This window comes from Sapajus apella, unplaced genomic scaffold (genome assembly GCF_009761245.1).
Source record: "Sapajus apella isolate SASKATOON/1434 unplaced genomic scaffold, GSC_monkey_1.0 scaffold6, whole genome shotgun sequence".
In the NCBI taxonomy this organism is placed as follows: domain Eukaryota; kingdom Metazoa; phylum Chordata; class Mammalia; order Primates; family Cebidae; genus Sapajus; species Sapajus apella.
The window spans coordinates 31,378,938-31,399,862 of record NW_022436946.1 but is presented as its reverse complement, the minus strand read 5'-3'; the positions used below and the strand labels follow the sequence as shown (position 1 = coordinate 31,399,862).

Genomic DNA, 20,925 nt, shown 5'->3' with positions numbered 1-20,925 from the left:
CTCTCCTCAAAATGTTGGGAATAGGCTGCGCACGGTGGCTCACATCTGTAATCCTAGCACTCCGGGAGACCGAGGCAGGCGGATCACTTGAGGCCAGTAGTTCAAGACAAGCTTGGCCAACATGGCAAAACTCTGACTCTTCACTAAAAATACAAAACTTAGCCAGGTATGGTGGTGCCCTGTAATCCCAGCTTATCTAGAGGCAAAGTCACAAGAATCGCTTGAGCTGGGAGGCGAAGGTTACAGTGAGCTGAGATGGCACCATGCACTCCAACCTGGGGAGAGAGCAAGACTCTGTCTCAAAAAAAAGAAAAGAAAAAAAAGAAAAAGAAAACAATTGGGGGAATGTAGTGGAGAATAAGAAAGCCCAAATGTCTACGGTCTAGTTTATATTCCAGTAGATCTTCATTAACATTGCTAAATTTCTAAGCAAAACCTTATGAAATTTCAACTACTAAATAGAATTTTAAGGCCAAAACACCTACTGTGTTAACCTATGCAAGCACATGAAAATAAGTAATTAAGAACATTGATTAAGAAAAAAAGCCTCCTGGAATTATTTCCCAATTACCGTCATACACAACAGATTTAATTATCCCAAGAGTATACATAAATGATGTAGAACCAATATACATTAAAGAAAATATAATTACGTAACATGAAGGTTTACTGCTCACAATACTTAATACTGTCTATTAAGTATAAATGATTTTTTTTTTCAGAGCTTAGGTACTCAAACACTTAAACATTTTGGAATGTCCACCAAAACTGCTATAATTCTTAACTGTAAATCATTTCATTTTAAACAGTTGTCATTTTTGTAGTTTCTGTGGCTTCAGACCTAGCATCCATTAAAGGAAATGACTGCTTTAAAGTACCTTTCCAATTGGATAGTTCTCAAGGGTAAAACAAAAACACTGTCTTGTAGCTCTAATAGCTCATTAGCATTGCAGCTAACCTGCTACATGTACAGAAAAGACAGAGGGGAGTTTCCAAATAATGAAATAATTCATTAAAGTGAATAGGAGGGATGACAGATAAACAAACCAACCATCAGTTCTGATAGTAGTTCTTGAAAGGATTGGGATTGAGGAGGGGCAGAGATGTGCCATCAATGAATACATAATTACGGTTCTAGATCTTAAATTCTATGCAGTGAACACAAAGCTAATTGTTTCATTAATCTTAATTTCTGTAGGCCTGAAATATTTAATAATTTTAAAATAGACTCACCGATCAATTACAATTTCTTTCTGCCTTAGAAGTCCTTCTTTTATTTTCAACATTGATTCCCACTTACTGAAATCCTGATAGCCAGAAGGTGAATAACTTTGACGAGATGATCCAGTTAAAACCTGCACAAACATGTTTATGCTATTAGTATATTAAAAGTATTTAAAGAAAATATTTATATACCATTTAATCTTTTCCCAATCATTTACATTAAAAAATAGCGAATTCCCTCTTTGATTTTTTTAATACTCTCAGAAATCACACTGTGAATACAACATAACTTGGACAATTTCAAGGAAGCTCTAAGGGACATGTACAAGTCTAACGAAGAATTAATGACAACAGAACGTTTATCCTGGCCAATTATAAAAACCACATCAGCTCTTATTCCCATTACCTTGTGGAAGTTTTCTGAAAATGGGCTTAATCTCTAAGGGAGTAATACAATAAAGGAATGTGCCATGGCTTAACTAGACAAACATTAGCAGGAGGGAGACTTTGCACAAGAAAATAAAAGCAGTATCTATAGTATTCAGATTTTGAGTTGACATGTATCACATCATCATTTACTTACGTTAAAATTTCAAAATCACAAATACTTTCACAACGTAGTGAGACAACCAAATGCCTAGGCAGATAAAAAGGGGTCCTTGGAGAATCTCTGGCCCACCCCACAAATGCCCACATCAGATGCCTTTGTGCAGATGAGGAAATCTGCCCAGGGCTTGTCTGGGATGCCCACAGTGGACTGGAGTCCAACACACACACTGTGGGAAATAGGTGGAGCCACGGTGGATTCCTGCGTTATGCAGGGGAGCAGCCTGCTCTCTTCAGCTCATGTGGTAACCTGGGAATCAATCTGCGAGGTAGAGGGCCTGTTAGCAGGACTCCATGTTACTTTGGTGAGACTTTTTTTTTTTTTGCTTTTTTCCTTTCTGCCCAACAAATTCCTCTCTAATCACCCTTCAATGTGTCCATGAACCTTCCTGGTTGTGTGACAACAACCTGGTTTTTTCCTCTTTTGGTGGCCCATACGGGGACATGAAAAAGGGTGAATCTAACAAGCAAACTAAAAAATCTTTCTTCCTTTTACTTCTTTTTCGCTCTCAGACTTCTGAGGGTAGAGAAAATTATGCCTCCTATCAACCCATGTCACTCCCAGGGACTGGGAATGTCAGCCTTTTCCTTTTTTTTTTTTTCAGATGGATGGGCGAACTGGAGGCTCCCCAGCTCCTAAGTTTCTCTCCTGTTGGAGGAGCCCACTGGCAAAGAATATGAGCTGCTTCTTCCAGGCATCTTTCCAACCCTACACTTTAAACAATTTTTCCTTTTCCCTACCCTGTCAGCCATTAACACAGTCCTGCACTTTAAGCTTGCTTTCTTTTCTCCACTAGGTAGGAGTTAACTTTTAAGCAAGCTTCCTCCCCCCCCCCCCCCCCCCCCCAAAAAAAAGTTTTACTAGGCCAGGAATTATTTATAGTCTCTGGAAAGTTTTAATTATCAAAAAGAATTTGTGAGGTTCATCTTGAGCTGTAGCCAATTTGCTGTGCTTTTGCATGTCTTTCTGCATGGTCCATAGCAAACTTTGTGCAGGCCTTCATCTTGTTTTACCTCCTTGGGAGCATGACATGTAACCAAATGGCAATGCTTTGTTTAGCCTCTGCCATTTTATAATGGTGGCCAGGATTCAATCTTGGCTTAGGGAATGAGTTCTTTCTGGTCTGACCTTTGCTATTATGTTGATTCTCTTCCCCTTCACAAGCCACCTTGGATTTCCTTTCTCTGAGACTTTAGTAAAATTTGAAAGCCAGAAATTTTGGCTACTTGGCACAGCTTATGTTGAGTAACAAGGACATTAAAAGAATTTTCTTGAGGCCTCTGGCAGCCAGAGGGTCACCATGAAGTTCAATCCCTTCGTGACCTCGGACTGCAGCAAAAACCAAAAACATCACTTCGATGTCCCCTCGTACATGTGCAGGAAGATCATGTCATCCCTGCTCTCCAAAGAGCAGTGGCAGAAGTACAATGTCTGCTTCATGTCCATCTGAAAAGACGATGAGGTCCAGGTAGTTCGAGGACACTACAAAGGGGGCAGCAAATTAGCAAGGTAGTCCAGGTGTACAGAAAGAAATATGTCATCTACAACCAGTGGGTGGAGTGTAAGAAGGTCAACAGCACAACCATCCATGTGGGCATTCACCTGAGCAAGGTGGTGGTTATTAGGCTAAAACTGGACAAGGACTGGAAAAAAAATTCTTGAACGCAAAGCCAAGTCTTGACAAGTTGGAAAAGAGAAAGGCAAATATAAGGAAGAACTTAGTGAGAAAATGCAGGAATAAATATAACTTGTTGTGCTACTACGGTTTAACTATGGTTTAGATTTTTAGGCTAGTGTGTATTTCTTTGGAACTTTTCAGAACATCTCTGGAACATTTCATTTCCTGTTTTGTTACCTGGGGCTGATAAATCTACTTTTGCAATTCTGATCAATAATTTTATGAATAAAAATGGGAAATGCTTCCTAATTTCAAATGGTATTTGCATTGTTTTATAAATATACTATTAAAAAAAAAGAATTTTCTTAAAGAGTACTCAGCTTAATTAAAAGTGGATATCCAAGTTACAGGCATATTTAAAAGACCTTCATGTTTTTCTTTTCTTAGACCTTGTTTTGCTATAAAAAGGTTTTATTCTCAGTTGACTGAATTCTTTTTCTCCGTTTTGCCTTATCATTCTTTTTTTTTTTTTTTTTTTTTTTTTTGGAGACGGAGTTTCACTCATGTTACCCAGGCTGGAGTGCAATGGCGCAAACTCGGCTCACCGCAACCTCCGCCTCCTAGGTTCAGGCAATTCTCCTGCCTCAGCCTCCTGAGTAGCTGGGATTACAGGCACGCACCACCATGCCCAGCTAATTTTTTGTATTTTTAGTAGAGACGGGGTTTCACCATGTTGACAAGGGTGGTCTCGATCTCTTGACCTCGTGATCCACCCGCCTCGGCCTCCCAAAGTGCTGGGATTACATGCCTTGTCATTCTTAATGTATGCATGAGAGAGGAGAGACCTCTGTTTTCCTCACGGAACCCTAGGAATTAAAAGTGAACAGATAACTCTCAAAATCTGTTTTTGCCCCACCTATGCCTATTTATTAAGCCTTAAAAGCTACATGTTTTCCTAGCCCTGTTTCTTAAGAGCTCCACCCCAAGGCCAATAATCCAATTAGGAGATTGGTAAATGAAAAATCTTATGGTGACTAGGTTTTCTCCTGCCTCTCTGTGTAGTTATATATGTATTATACGTTTGGTGTCTAAAAAAAGAGCTCTGATTAATTGGCCTAAAGGAATAGAAATGCTTGGATCAAATACTTTTTAAAGGGAAGATAAAAGCTGTGGTACCTTTTAGTTCACAAGACCTTAGTCTTTGAGAAATAAAAACAGCCTTAAAGATTACTGGTAAAATGCAGATGTCATCAAAATATGAATAGGTGAACTGAATTATGCAGGTTAGATACTAGGTTTGCTATATGTTTTAAGATTATAAATTGCTTTTCTGGGTTTGAGAACTATTTAGCTTGCCTGCTTCACAACTGGTAATGCCTGGGGACATATGGAACTAACCACACCCTTAATTATGTTGGAAGGAGTCAAACCTTGGCTGCACCTATAGCACTTAAAACAATTTACCAGTTTTTACATTAAAGTCAAAAATTGCTAGAAGCTACCATTATAACATGTAATTGAAACAACTGGAAATAAATTTATATGTGAGGTGTGTAAGAACAGCAAATGTTTTTAATAAAAGATTATAAGATGGTGTTGAAATGTAAATTTTGGCTAGGGTTAAAGGATTGTTTTGAATTGGATGAGATAAAGGTAAAAGTTCAAACAAGTTGTGAAAGGACTGTAAAAATTAATCTTGCAAAAGAAATTCCATGTGTAAACATACTGCCTGAATTCAAAAGGGTATTATATGGTTTTTCTAAACATGGAACATTGAAATAAAATGCAACAAGGTACTCTTAAGATACTAATCTGCTCTTTGGCAAAATTTGTAAAGATATTTAAAAGGTTTTTTGCTTTTTTAAATTTCTAAGTCATCATTTTGGTAAAATAAATAACTTGTGGCAATCTGGAAATCTATTTCATAATATCAAGTATTTTAAATGTCTAACATATTTAACAGGCTTCCGAAAATCAATTTTCAATTTCAAAACTGTCTTTCCTGATGCTTGGCTTTTGGATGTTACAGAGGGCCTGCGGAGGATCTGAAAGAGAGGTAAACAGGATTATCTGACATGTTTAGTTACATGGGATTGCCAAAATAGTGTTCAGTCTTCTTCAGGTTACATTTTGATGAATAATACTAATATATGTTCCAAAACTGTCTGGGATTTCTAAAATTCTAATGTCTAAAGTATATTCTATCAATCATAATTCAGGTTGTTATGTATGTTTCTCATTGTAACTACCCTGGACATTTTGTTATCCACAGATAACATTTGTTTTGTTTTGATCCTTTTCAAAAGATGGTTTATAATCAGCTATATAACTTTGACAGGTGCTCTCAAATGCAGGTTTCTGATAACTTTAGAGACTGTAACATTGGAAAAAGGAAAAATGTATAGGACTTGTGAAAAACTGAAATGTTCATTAATATCAAGCAAAATAATAGTTAACTGAAAGGACTACTAATAGAAAACTAGAGTAATCTTTTTGACTTTTACTTAGAATATTGCTGATCTTTGTTTTGTTTTTCAGAATCAAAGAAACTTTACTTTGAACTATTTATGGACTTTCATGATTGGGAGAGGTATACTTCTGTGAACACAATTTGGAGCATTATTATTCTCTCTCTTCCTTGCTTCTCGAGAATTTGGAAACTAGTTGTGAGTATTCTTAACTCATGGCAATATAGTTGTTTCTATCAGTGCAATAAACATCTATTTTCTTTTGCAACAGGACAGAAACTGGTTATTTTATCATGGTTTTGACTGGAAAGGTATGCTTCCCTTTAAGGAGTCAAGCTTGACTTGCAGAGCTGATAAAAGTCCCTTAAAATAGCACCATATCCCTCTCTATGCAGTCCATGTACAGGGTTCCTGACCTGTGGTAAGTAAAGCATGTCACTTTCTGACAGGCCCAGGAGCTCCAACTTTATCTTGGGACCTTACAAGGAGAGGATCACCCAACTCACAGGTATTTGAGGATACCAACACATGGCTAGGCTCAGCTTTCAAAGGTCTTATCTGAGATTTCTTATGGAACAGAATTCCACCAAAGCCAGTCTAAAATAAAAGGCCTATGTAAAAAAAAAATCATTCTTGCTCCACTTTATGGAAATAATCAGGCCAAGTATAAGGCTAAAGTCTATTTTGTAAACAACTCAGTCCTATCATGATTTTCAAAACATATACATTTGTCATTAAATTGTAGACTCATTAGTTGTTTTTAATTTTTGCCTACATATTTAGACTAACCCTGTTTTTTCCTGTGAACCACCCAGCAATCTCTAGCTGCAGCTCAGAAAGAACAAAATGAATGGGTAATGTAGAAATCTGGATCAGTATTCTAGTTCTGAGCAATTACCCTGCCAGGTGATGGGAATAAACAGGATATCCATCACCCCACAAGTTTCCTTTTTAGGAGAGTAAGGCAAAAGGAGCTAACCAAAGTCAAGCCCCATGCACTCAAATCTTAGCAAGCAATAACTATAGCCACCAGTTATCTGGGCGTGTCACAATATATCCTTTTCTCTCCCTTATTGGAGGACTCAATTCCACAGCTTCACCTTAGCATTCAGCTTATAATAATAAGTCCATGCAACAACCCAAGACACATTTTTATCCCAAACTCAATTCCAAACTTTGGATCAAAGCCCTAGGAAAGAAAGCTAGATCTGAGGGATCCAGAAGCAGACAATAACAGAAGTTAAAAGGCACAGCACAGGTTAGTGTGACCAATCCCTGCTGATTCAGCCAAGTTTCCTGTTTCCTGGATAAAGAGCACACTAGTATCCATGGCATAAATGAGGTCTAGAGAATTCAAAGGCTAACGACAGCAGGGGAGCCAGGGTATACGTGGGTAAGAGCAGATACTCTCATTCCCTAGGCCTCCATTAACATGGGTGAAAGCCACTTTGACACCCATGGATGGCATCCTGTCGCAGTGGCCAGGACTCAGGGACATAAGGACAGAGGAAGGAAAGAAAAATGCCTCATTCCCCCCTCCCACCCGCTCAGGTATCCCAGGTGTTTGCTAGGGAGAGAAAAGAACCAGGGATGTCTGCTCCCCTCTTTATAGATGAGTAACCATTGATCTTCAGTCTGTAACCCTTTCAAACACATCTGAACCCCTGGGACTAAAAAAATGCCTTCTTTTTTTCCTCCTCTGTCCTCTCTTCACTGATAGGTAGTTGTGTCTCCATACTATGGGACACTCCCCTCAGATACATCCTCCAAACTAGGAAGAGTTAATTTCCCAAACCTTAAACTGGTTGGCTTAGGATTGGGCTCAGGGGAAAGGAACCCAGAAGCCTGACATGACAGCAAAAGAGTAAACATTTTTTTTTTTTTTTTTTGCTGGCCAGGTTTTTGGCCTCCCTCTCCCCAAGCAAATTGGTAAAAAAACGGGATTTCTGAGCTGTCCTTGGCCCCTCCTTATATCATTTTAATACATGTTTTCTAATAACCCTGTGTCTTACCTCCTTCAGGCCATCAAACTCCAAACAGTCATGCAATCAGAGCCTCAGACAATGGCTCCTTTTGTCAAGGACCCTTAGAGTAGCTTCTGAGGGAGCCCTGACTGCCTTTTTCCAAAACAGCGCCCCCTGTCAGCAGGAAGCAGTTAGGATCATAGGATGTCTTCATCCTTATCCTTATTCTAAAGAAGTTAGACGTACTTCTCTAGGGAAGGGATTGAGACAGCCAAATGCCTAGGCAAATAAAGAGGGGTCCCTGGAGCATCTTTGACTCATCCCACAAGGGTTCACATCAGATGCTTTTGTGCAATTGAGGAAATCTTCCCAGGGCTTATCTAGGCATGCTGAGAGTGGACTGGAGCCCGACATGCACACTGAGGGAAATGAGTGGAGCCACAGGGAATTCCTGCCTTATGCAGGGGAGGAGCCTGCTCCCTTCAGCTCAGGTGGTGACCTGCGAATCAATCTGTGAAGTGGAGGGCCTGTTAGCAGGACTCCATCTTGCTTTGGTGCTAGTTTTTTGTTTTTCCTTTTCACCTAATAAATTCCTCTCTAATCACCCTTCAGTGTGTCTGTGTGCCTAATCCTACCTGGTTGTATGACAAGAACCCAATTTTTTTCTAAAACAGTATCAAGTACATCCATAGAAAATATGACCATCTATTAAGTAGATAATTTGGATGATTACTGGTCTCCAGTGTGAATTATATCACTTAGAAAAAAAATGCTTAGAATTTAAGAAAGGTTTCAGATAGTTAATTAAACCAAAGATAAAAACTAACATGGCAGATATCCTTACATTTCTTCCACTGAAAAAGCAGCAAACATTTAAAATATATTGGTATCAGGGGTTCAACTGTATTTCTTAAAAAGATAAGTTGAAGGCCAGGTGTGGTGGTTCATGCCTACAATCCCAGCACTTTTGGAGGCCGAAGCAGGTGGATCACCTGAGGTCAGGAGTTCGAGAGCATCCCCGTCTCTATTAAAAATACAAAAATTAGCTGGGTGTAGTGGTGCAAGCCTGTAATCCCAGCTACTCGGGAGGCTGAGGCAGGAGAATCACTTAAACCTGGGAAGCGGAGGTGGTGGTAAGCCAAGATAGCGTCATTGCACTTCAGCCTAGGCAAAAAAAGCAAAACTCCATTTCAAAAACAAAAAGAAAAAAAAAAAATAAGTTGAAGTCTTAACCCCTTGTAACAAACTTCAGAAAGTGATTTTATTTGGAAACAGGGTCTTTGCAGATGAGTCAAGCTAAGATGTGGTCCTTAAGGTGAGGCCTAATCAATGTCTGGTGTCCCTACAAAAGGGGAAATTTTGGACCTACATACACAAAGACTATGTGAAGAGACACAGAGACAATGCCATGTGAAAGCAGAGATTGGAATGATACACCCACAAGCCAAGGAAAGCCGAAGATTGCCAATAAAACATCAAAAGCTAGGAGAGACACATAGTATAGATTCTACTTCACAGTCAACCAAAGGAACCAACTCTGCCAACGCCTTGATTTCCAACTTTCAACTTCCAGAACTATGAGACAATTTCTGGTGTTTAAGCAACCTCATTTGTGATACTTTGTTCTGTCATCTCTAGGAACCTAGTATAACTGGTAAATCAAATAGGAACATAAGTTTCTCGCTAAACCAAGAGGTGTTGTATAAACACCACAAAGCAACTTAAAGAGAATTCAAATATATAGTACTATTTTTATCCTTTACTTTCCAAAAATGCTACTAATAAGACCTTTAAAATAAACCACTAATTGCATGACATCAACCAGTCACAGATTAACTCTTTGAGATGAGTGTCAAGTAATATTAGGATGGGATATTTCATGCAGGAGACAGACAGGATAGGACGAATAGACTTAAGGATACAGATCAGTCAGTAAGAAACCACATACTTTGTCAGATGGGGAGATATTTCAAAAGTGACACATAGTGTTACAAGGGCAGGTAAGTCAGAGATCTGCCTCTGAATTTCATTCTCTCCTTTGCCTAATATACAATAAGGGCTGATATTCAGCCAGTGTGCATCAGTACAGATATGTTAATTGTTAGAATACTGAAGTAGTTTCACTGTGATTGGTAACTAACTGCTGTTTACACCACCGTGCGGACTGTCTCTTTCACTGCCCAGGCCAGAAGGCCAGATAATCAAGCAAATAAGTTATTCCCCAGCGTAACAAGGGACCTTCAGGACCCCGCTCCATCCATAAATAGGCATCCTTTCTGATTAGCTGGTTCTTGTACAAGTCAATCCCGCAAACTCTTCCCAACTAAACGCTACATACAACCTTATAGTTGGCAGAGCTAAGATTTAACCCCAGGCAGCCCAATAAAGGAGCATCTGATCTTACGCACCACATTGTTCCACTGCTTCTATTGAGATAGAATTGCAGCAAGACTGGTTTCACAAGATACAAGTCACAAAGACACGGCTTATAAAATAGGATGGGGTAGAGAAGCTGGCCAAAACCTGCCATAACCAAGATGGCCATGGAAGTCATCTCTGGTCATCTTCACTTCTCATTATATGCTAATCATAATACATTAGCATACTAAACTCCCACCAGTGCCTTAACAGTTTACAAAGGTCACGGCAAAATCCTTAAGTCACCCTATATGGTCTGAAAGGTGAAGGAGAATTCTGGGAATTCCTTGCCCCTTTCCTGGAAAACTCACGAATAATCCACCTCTTGTTTAGCATATGATCAAGAAATAGCCATAAAAATAGCCAACCAACAACCCTCAGGGCTGCTCTACCTATGCCGCAGCCACCCTTTCAATCCTTTACTTGCTTAATAAACTTGTTTCCCTATACTGTCGGCTTGCTCTTGAATTCCTTCCTGCCTAAAGCCAAGAACCCATGTGGCTTCCCAGGCTGAACCCCAATTTTGGGGTTTTCCCTCTGACATTATGGCCTAATTAGGTATTCCAAATTTCATCATAAGGACTAGAAAACTGTTTTGAAAGTGATTGTTTTTACACAACAAGAAAAAATTTAACACTATAAACAACTGATATTAACAGAAAATCTCTAATTACTAAAACTCCACATTACCTACTGACTACCAATTTAATGGGTAAGTCATTTGATAAAATCTCTTTTGTCAAACTGTGGCTCAAACAGGAATTTATTAAAGCTAGTGAAAGCTAAACAAAACAGCATTATCACTAATTCCAAAACTCAACATAGGATTTGGAAATGCTTAAAATGATGTGGTGAATTATTAAATATGTTATAATTTATAATACTAATATTTCATTTACTTGGAGATTAAAAATAAATATCTATTTTTATTTACATACCGAGTTATACATTATTTAAACCCTAATAACAGTTGATATGTACTTTAGGTATTGGTTTGTGTATATTATCATCATACCTAACAAAAAACTTCTCAGCTAGATTAAGGATTTTTGGTCTCCTCTTCCAAAGATCTAAAATAGGTTTCTCTGTTTCTGATGACCACACATCAGCAGTGATCAATACCATATTATTTGAAGCTATGTTTGCCCCTTATACATCTTATGCTTATTTCGGTAAGACAAGTACCTAGGCAACAGATGATGATCTTCTCAAGGAAACATGAGCACTACTATTCACAAATCATCTGCTAAAAAAGCTTTCCCATGGCTGACAATTCCCTTAAGAAAAAGGCTTATCTTTTTTTTTTCTTTTTAACATTCTCGGCATCAAGAAAAAGATTAAACAGACAAACAACTAGGCATAAAAAGAAAGGGCAACTGACAATACTACTTGCTTTTATAGCACTTTGAACCATTGGCAGGATGAACTGCTAAGCACTTGTCAAATACTTGCAAAAATATAGATAAAACAAAACATTAGAATGTATTATTCTGTGTTGTAACTCCCTTAATCTAAACCCTTTAGAAATAAAATGAACAGAAATTAAGCTCTGAAACTAGGAAAAAGGGAATAAAGAGAAAGAATTCCTTTCCCTGTAATTAAGAAGATACAATATAGTAAACAAAATTACCAAACTAGTAGCAGTCTTCCTTATGATAGTCTTTCCTACTAAACTTAAAACCCTGATTCATAAAATAGTTAAAAGACAGAACAAAACCTGACATCCTACCAAATGCTGCAGGTTGACTTAAAAGTAATTTTTTAAACCCATGCATATCTATCTACCTCTAAAATGACAATTATGGAGACATTTTACCCTCTAAAGACAATGGTTTCTATAATGAAGCCATTGTCTATACCATAGTAAATGAAATTATAGAATGCAATTTGAAGTACTTAGCAAAACTCAAGAATAAAAAAATCATATTGTGAAGTCTCAAACAGGAAGGCAACTATATCTTTATGATTTTACATTCTCTATAAACAACTTATACACTACTAAAGGCATATAGAAAAGGGAGAATGAAAATGTATTTTCATTAATAATTGGTAGTTTAGGCTCCAGTCTTGACAGGGCTAAAAGAAAATCTGATAGAAATAACACAGAATCATTTTGCATTAAATGTGGAAAAAAATCAGGTGTCTACCCTGGAACCATTTATCTTTTGAAAGTCCTAAACAAAGGCTGAATAGTGATAAGGGAATTAGATGTGTTCAAATTGGTTCTTCCTCACATTTCCACATTACAATCTTACAGAGAGGTTATCATTCAAAAATTGTCAACTTAAAGTGTCTGCAAATATTAAAGGTTTCCTGTCTTTATTTATAAGACAAAATCTTCTCTTAATTAAACATTTGATGAGGGTTTATATATGTATCACACAGGCTGACAACTTACACAATTTTACTAGTATCAATTATCCACTAAGTTCCAAGTATTATGCCCAAAACAGTGAGGGGAAAAAGCCTTTCCCTTCTATGATGCAATAGCAACACTGAATATACATAAATACCTACTTTCAAAGTTCGAGATAGCACTGTCGAAGCTATCTAGAACTTTAAAAGTAGCACATTAATACATGATTGTGAAAAAGGAAGAAAGCCAAGTGCAATTGCCTTAAAACGTTCAAACTAAAAGTACTGAAAATGAAACCCAATATAAATGTTAATGTTTTCTTCTGTTTTATTATCAGATCAGGAGCTACTGTGGCTTGCAAACTACGTTCTTGCACAATACTGGCTAACATGAAGAAAAGAGATGCAGGACTGACAGTGTCACTCTTGGATATAATCAAATCCAGGCCAAAAAAATCCTTAAATGAAAATAAAGTTTTGTAAAACTTTATTTTATAAGGTAAAAGATAACATTTACCATGAAGATAAAATAATCATAAATATTTACATATTTAATAGTACATCTCATGAGAAACAACTATTAAGAATAAATGGGGACATAAACAAATCCAAAATCATATTGCCCACTTTAGTACATCTCTAAAAAAGAGACCATGCAGAGCAGGGATCCAGTGCACTGTCTGTTTTCTCATAGCCTGAAAACTAAAAACGAAATTAATATTTTCAAATGGTTGAAAACAATCAAAAGAAAAATATTTTGTGATACATATAAAAACCCTGAACAAACTAGGCATTGAAGGAATAAACTTAAAAATAATAAGCGCCATCTATAAAAAAAAAAACACAGCCAAGATCATACTGAATGGGCAAAGCTAGAAGCATTCCCCTTGACATCCAGAGCAAGACAAGGATGCTCCCTCTTACCACTCCTATTCAACATATTACTGGAAGTCCTAGCCAGAGCAATCAGGCAAGAGAAAGAAATATAAAGCATACAAATAGGAAGAGAGAAGTCAAACTATTTCCATTTGCAGACTATACATAGAAAATAGTTTATGCCAAAAAGTTCTTTGTTCTGATAAACTTCAGCAAAGTCTCAGGATACAAAATCAATGGACAAAAATCAGTAGCATTTCTATATGCCAATAACATTCAATTCAAGAACCCAATCCCATTGACAACAGCCACAAAAAAGAATAAAATACCTAGCAATACAACTAACAAAAGAGGCGAAAGATCTCTACAATGAGAATACAAAACACTGCTGAGAGAAATCAGAGATGACACCAAAAAAAAGGAAAAACACCCTATGCTTATGGATAAGAAAAATCAATATTGTTAAAATGCCTATACTGCCAAAAGCAATTTACGGATTCATTATTCCCATCAAACTACCTGTGATATTTCTTACAAAATTAGATAAAACCTTAAAAATTCATATAGATCTAAAAAGGAACCTGAATACCCTAGGCAATTCTAAAAAGAACAAAGTTGGAGGTATCATGTTACCCACTATGCAACAAAACTACAGTAACCAAAGCCGCATGGTACTGGTACAAAAACAGACACATTGACCAAGGGAATGAAATAGAGAGCTCAGAAATAATACCCTACAATACCATATTTGCAAACCAAGCATCCAATAAAGGTCTAATATATACCTGATTTTCATCAAGGTCAACAAAAACAAGCAACAGGGAAAGGACTCCTTGTTCAATAAATAGAGCTGGAATAACTGCTAGCCATTCACAGAAGACTGAAATTGCACCCATTCCTTTTACCATATATAAAAATCAACTCAAGATGAATTAAAAACTTAAATGTTAAACCTAAAAATATAAAAACCCTGGAGGATAACATAGGAAATATCATTGTGGACATACCACAATGATGAAGATTTAAAAACAATTGCAACAAAACCAAAAGTTGACAAATGGGACCTAATTAAACAAAAGAGCTTCTACACAGCAAAAGAAACTAGCAAAAGAATAAACAAACACCCTACAGAATGGGAGAAGATATTTGCAAACCACGAATCCAATAAAGGTCTAATATCCACAAGCTATAAAGAAATTAAACAAATTTACAAGCAAAAAACAACCTCATTAAGAAGAAGGAAAAAGACATGAACAGACATATCTCAAAAGACGACATAAACACAGCCAAAAAGCATATGAAAAAACACTCAGCATCACTAATCATTAGATAAATGCAAATCAACCAGTCAGAATGGTTATTACTAAAAAGAAAAAATATCAGATGTTGGTGAGGCTGAAGAGAAAAGACACACTTATACACTGTTGGCAGGATAAATTAGTTCAGCTACTGTGAAAAGCCATTTGATGATTTCCCAAAAATTCAAAGCAGAATTACCATCTGACCAAGCAATCCATTACTGGGTATATGCCCAAAGGAATATAAGTCATTCTACCAGAGACATATGCACACACTTGTTCATTGCAGCACTATTCACAACCGCAAAGACATGGAATCAACCTAAATGCCTATCAACAGCAGACTGGATAAAGAAAGTGTGGTATATATATACAATGGGATACTACACAGACCCATAAAAGAACAGTAGCGTGTCCTTTGAAGCAACAAGGATGGAGTTAAAAGCCATTATCCTAAGAGAACTAACAAAGGAACACAAAACAAAAAACCACACATACTCACTCATAGGTGGGAGCTAAATGTCGAATACACATGGATACTAAGAAAGGAACAGACACCAGGACCTACGTGAGTGGGGCTGGTGGAAGGATGGTGAGGATTAAAAAACTACCTATTAGGTACTACGCTTGCTACCTGGGTAACAAATCATTTGTACACTAAACCCCAGTGACACGCAATTTAACCAATAACAAACCTGGACATGTACCCCTGAGCCCCAAATAGAAGTTGGAAAAAAAAAAGTTTGAGGGCAAAAAATAAATAAAACTGTACTATGTCATGTAGCATATCAATAAATCTAAAAATTCAGATGAAATGGATAACTTTCTAAGGAAATATCAATTATCAAAATTAACTCTTGAGATAGAGTATCTGAGTAATCACAGGAAAGGCTGGGGAAAAAATAAGTCTACTCCTAAAATGAAATACTGACTTCTTGGGTAGTTTCCACCTAAATCTAAAGAAAATATACAAAAGTAAAAGAAGAAAAATTTTCAGAAAGGTAATAAGTCTGGGATTGAAAAATAATAGAGCATGATATAAATTGACAATATTTAAAACAATAGTGTATCTTAAAGCAAATACAGAAATTTGGAAAATTCTAGAAATAAAGAATTCACAAGTTATAAATGGTACTCCGTTCTAAGTAATATGATGAAATCCCACATCATCTTGTTTCCTAACACCCAGGAAGTCAATCATCCATTTCTCCACCTCATCCACACTGTATATGCTATGCACTCACTGGCATGTAGTGCCATGTTGGTTATCGAACCAACTCTCAGAATCACAGTATTTGTCTTCCAGTAACAATTATTTTACTTAATAATGGCGCCAAACTGCAAGAGTAGTGATGATTCCATATTGTTATAATTATTCTATTTTATTATTAGCTATTGTTAATTTCTTACTATGCCTAAATTATAAATTAAATCTTATCATAGGTATATATTCACAGGAAAAATATAGTATATATAGAGTTCAGTATGATCTGTGGTTTTAGGCTTCCACTGCGGATCTTGGCATGTATCTCTCACAAGTAAGAAAGGACTACTGTATACATTCTTCAAAACTCAAACAATAGCATTTTGTGTAAATTTAATCTTTAAAAATCTTAAAAGTTGCATGTAAATTACACTTCAATTACCTTATTAAAATTTGACTTTTCTAAAAGTAATTGCAGGTAAATGTTTACATGTATCCCACTCGACAACACTAGAAGCAAAAAGAACTTGTCATGATAAAATTGAAACAACTCAAATGGCTGTTAACAAAGGAACAGGTAATTAATAGTGGCAGAAGTATACAACAGAATACTACACAGCAATAAAACAGAACTACTATTATAATAAACAACATAGATAAAATTCAGAGACTTTTATGTTAAACAAAAGAATCCCAGCACAGCCCATACATAATCAATGATGGTAAAAGTCAGAACAGTAGAAATGGGTAGGGTATAAGGTGTCACTATACAGACTGAGAAGAGCCACAAGCTAAACCTACTGGGCATTAGAAATTTTGCATCTTGACCTGAGTAGTGGTTATAAGGGGGGAATGTGTGTATTAGAATTGAGCTATTATTAAAGATTAATATTCCTATGTACTTTACTGTAATGTTAGACATCAACAAAAACAAAATATAATAATCACAGGAAATACTTATACTTTATTTCACTCTCTACCTTAAAAGAAGTACTTAAGGGAAATTAAAGGCCTCATCTGCTAGAAGAGACTCCTTAAGTCCCAAAAATGCACTACAGATGACAGAATGTGACAGAATGCACTAATGTTGTGGCTCTAAGTTCCTATCTCTTCATCACTTTGGTGCTATTTCACATCTGCAACTAGTCATGAGATAAAAGACCAGATGACATAAATACCCTACACAAAGAATGAAGAATGAAGTCGATAACAACCTACAAGCTGGCTCTTAGGAGCTGTCAATGCTCTAGGAGAACAAAGAAGCCTTCTATTTAGGCAGAGGGCAATCCTGCTTCCTAATATAGAAAGGAGGAAAGGATTTTATAGTCAAATAACTTCTCCCCTATACCCCATTAGTAACATTTTTTTTAGAAAACAAGAATTTTTATTCAATAAAGTCATGACTGACTTTGAGAAGAATACCATTGCATGGCAGCTATGTATTACTAATAAAATACACATCTTGACCATATCCCAGAAAACCTAGGTACTTGGGCAACATGGTGAAATTCTATCTCTACTAAAGATATAGAAAATTAGCTGGGCGTGGGTGTGTGCCTGTAATCCCCGCTACTCAGGAGGCTGAGGCAGGAGAATCACTTGAACCCAGGAGGTGGAAGTTGCAGTGGGCCGAGATCCCACCACTGTACTCCAGCCTGGCAACACAGCTAGACTTCGTCTCAAAAAAAAAAATGTAACAAAATTCACATACTGATAAATCAGAAAATTACTGTTGTTATGCTATTCTACTTAGAATTTCAAGTAATCTATCATGTTTCTACATCACCATAACCAATATAAACAATCAAGGAGAACATGTTAATTTATACATAATTTATAACTTATTAATACTAAAACTTTAACTAGACATGAACATATAATGTAAAATGTAGTTATAAACTTTCTAACTATGTGAGTTAATTTGAAGAAACAGAAAGTATGCCATCAAAGTAACATTTCAAAATGTGTAAAGGTGAAACAGAGACACTTTTTACAAGTAAACACTTTTTATATATATTTAATAGCTGCCAAACTCAGGGAGCAATGGGAAGGCCTCATGTAGATGTTTTAACCTAAAAATGCATATGACACATTGTTCTTTAGGGTTTAGAGAATAAAACACTAGTTTACCAGCCAAAGAAGGACCATAATCCTTCTGCATGTAGACCCTAATCATACAGATTTATAGACCCAGAAAACATACATAGGTCCCTCTTATTGGAGATGTCAGATTCCACTCTCAAAATTGAATGTGGATAGCAGGCCATCTACAACAATCCCAAACACATGCTACTTAGATGAGACCCAGATGCTATGAAAAGTTGCCAAAATATGTCACTTAATGGCCAAACATACTCCTAATAAAAGTTTACTGTAGTGCAGCTGAAAATAGTTCAAAATTCTTTGGCCTGGACAAATACTGTTAAATTTAGATGATCCAGTGCTACCACACTTCACTGGAATACAGCCTCTGCAATTCTTCAAGTTTGTTATCTCTCCTTCATTTGCCTTTGTCTCAGAGCTCATTTGTCACTCACAACGTGTCACGTAACACAGAAAATCTTCCTCTGTTTCCTGGAATAGTCTATCTGAAGAGATACTCAACAAGTGCTTTCTGGTAAAAGAACCATACCTTAACTAAAAACTAAATAAATTCACAAAGCTCAGTAATGAAGATAAAAATAAATTACAAATAACATAAAATTTAAAGAATATTCACCAAAAGAAGGAAATATGAATTATGTTATTACTAAAAGAACTATGCATTTAATATAAAATCTACATCTTAATTAAGCCCATGTAATTATTTATGGAGTGCGTTATAACATATTTCTCTAAAAACAAAAAAAAAACCCATTCTATCAGTAACCCCTTCCTCAGTGACTCATTCTACTGAAGTCTATGTCTTGACCCTCAAAATTTAAATTATAGATGAAACTGTTTTTAATGATCTCATTATTTCTTCAATGTGTTTTTATTACTAAATCATTTGTATTTATAAAAACACATTGTATTTATAACTAACAATGTGTTTTTATTACATCCTAATATGTTTTACTCCACTCAACAATTTCACCATGAGATTACTGTTGACTCTTGAGACCATTTTTAAAATGGTATTTTTAACATATAAAAGAAGGAAGCATAGGCTGAGCAGCAGTGGCTCATGCCTGTAATCCCAGCACTTAAGGAGGCCAACGTGGGGGTATTCAGAATCTAGTTCATCACTGGCCCACAGCACACAATTAACAAAAAGAGGATAAGCAGTTAGAACACCCTAGGGATATTTATCAGCCTTCAAAAAAATCCAAAAGTATTTCCAACAGCAAAAACAGGTATTGTAATTAGCATACCGTAATAGTAATTACGGCAGTGGTTCCTTTTCTGTATCGTAAGTTGGGTCTTATTCATTTGTGCCCTGATACTCAGCACCTAACAATGTTTGTTAACTACTGACTGATATGAAAATGAGGAGATTTCTACAGAAGGTTATTGTCCCACAAATTATCAGTACAGGGTACTTACCTCTATTACCATTTCGTTAACAATGGTACGTGTAATAGTAAGAAATATCTACGCTTAAAAGATTATGGCTCAAAGATCAATACGCAAACCTATATTTGAATAAAAATCATGCTTTCTGACCCTTGAGGTCTACCCTCATTTCAGTGAGAGCTAGGGAAACTTCGGCTTATCTGCATAACTAATTTTCGTTTGCTATAATACAGAGATACATTTGAAAGACAGTCTTCAATGGCCATACTTTGTTCTATTTTGGAAGTGTGAAGTTTCAAGAGCACATTTTTATTCTCTAACATTCATTATATGGCCTCATACTTATCCAAACACTAAATTTTTGGTTATTTAATTTTTTCAAGTTAGCTAAGGGGAAAAAAAAAAATCCGTGTATTAATACTGGAGTCAACAATCAACTTTTCAGAAATCCCTAGTACTCTCAATTAAGCAGCAAGCTTATTGAGAAAAGAATACATTAACAGGGCAGCCTTATAAATTACTTTGCAAAGGCATCCTCTTGATCCTAATGCTGGTCCTGGGGCCCACTCACCACCTTTGACCAACTCAAGGGCAAATTAAACCAGCAGATGATATGTTCATGTCCTTTTGCTATGCTATGCAAGCTTTTAATTTGGAGATGAGTTAAGGATGAAGTACAGCTTTCCTGAAATATATCCAAACCATGTACAACTCTCAGTAGCTTAGTTAAGTTGCTGGTAGAAAGTTACAATGCTTACATATTAGGAAGTTGGGTTTATTTCCACTGGGACATATTTACATCTTTTGCTTTATAAAGTAAATATGAATTCCACACATCAAAATCTATTTTCATAACCTTCTCAAGAATTTATCTATGCTGAAAAATCAAGGGTCACTTATACTTTTACTCTAAAAACTTAAAGAGGGCTGTGTAACTGAAGAAGCCATTATGTTTTAGAGGTTCTCACCTGAAGCAATCAAGAACCTATGCTAAATGTTGATATTATCAAAGTCTTTAAATAAAAGCTCAGAACTACATTAAGGTAGAGTTACCTCCCTCATCCTTAGAGCAGGAGCACTGATCAAAAGCCACTTAATCTAAACTAAAAGTGCAATTTCTTTAGTTGCTTAGCTGGTAAAGTCATGTCACTCAGGATGTTTACTAATTCAGAGTTTAATTCTCACCCCAAAAATGTATATTTTTAGCCCATTTTCTCAAAGAAATTTCTCTAACTGTGAGGAAATGTAACCGACCAACTCTTGAAAATTATTAAATTTCAAACACAAATAAAATTCATTTATAAGCCTGATCACCCTTACACGAACTAATGTTTAGGAATAACAAGTTTACAGAACCAAGAGAAGAAAGAATTTATCAGGTTTACCACAGATGGTAAT

General features: G+C 36.3%; 1 protein-coding gene across 6 annotated transcripts in view; it reads right to left on the bottom strand.

Moving 5' to 3' along the window:
* Positions 1-20,925, bottom strand: part of CEP85L (centrosomal protein 85 like) — a 246,856-nt gene that overhangs the window by 68,242 nt on the left and 157,689 nt on the right. For all 6 annotated transcript variants that reach the window (XM_032274943.1, XM_032274944.1, XM_032274947.1 and 3 more), the window contains one exon: positions 1,234-1,355. In XM_032274943.1, the coding sequence (XP_032130834.1) occupies positions 1,234-1,355 (122 nt within the window). The remainder of the gene's footprint in view (positions 1-1,233; positions 1,356-20,925) is intronic.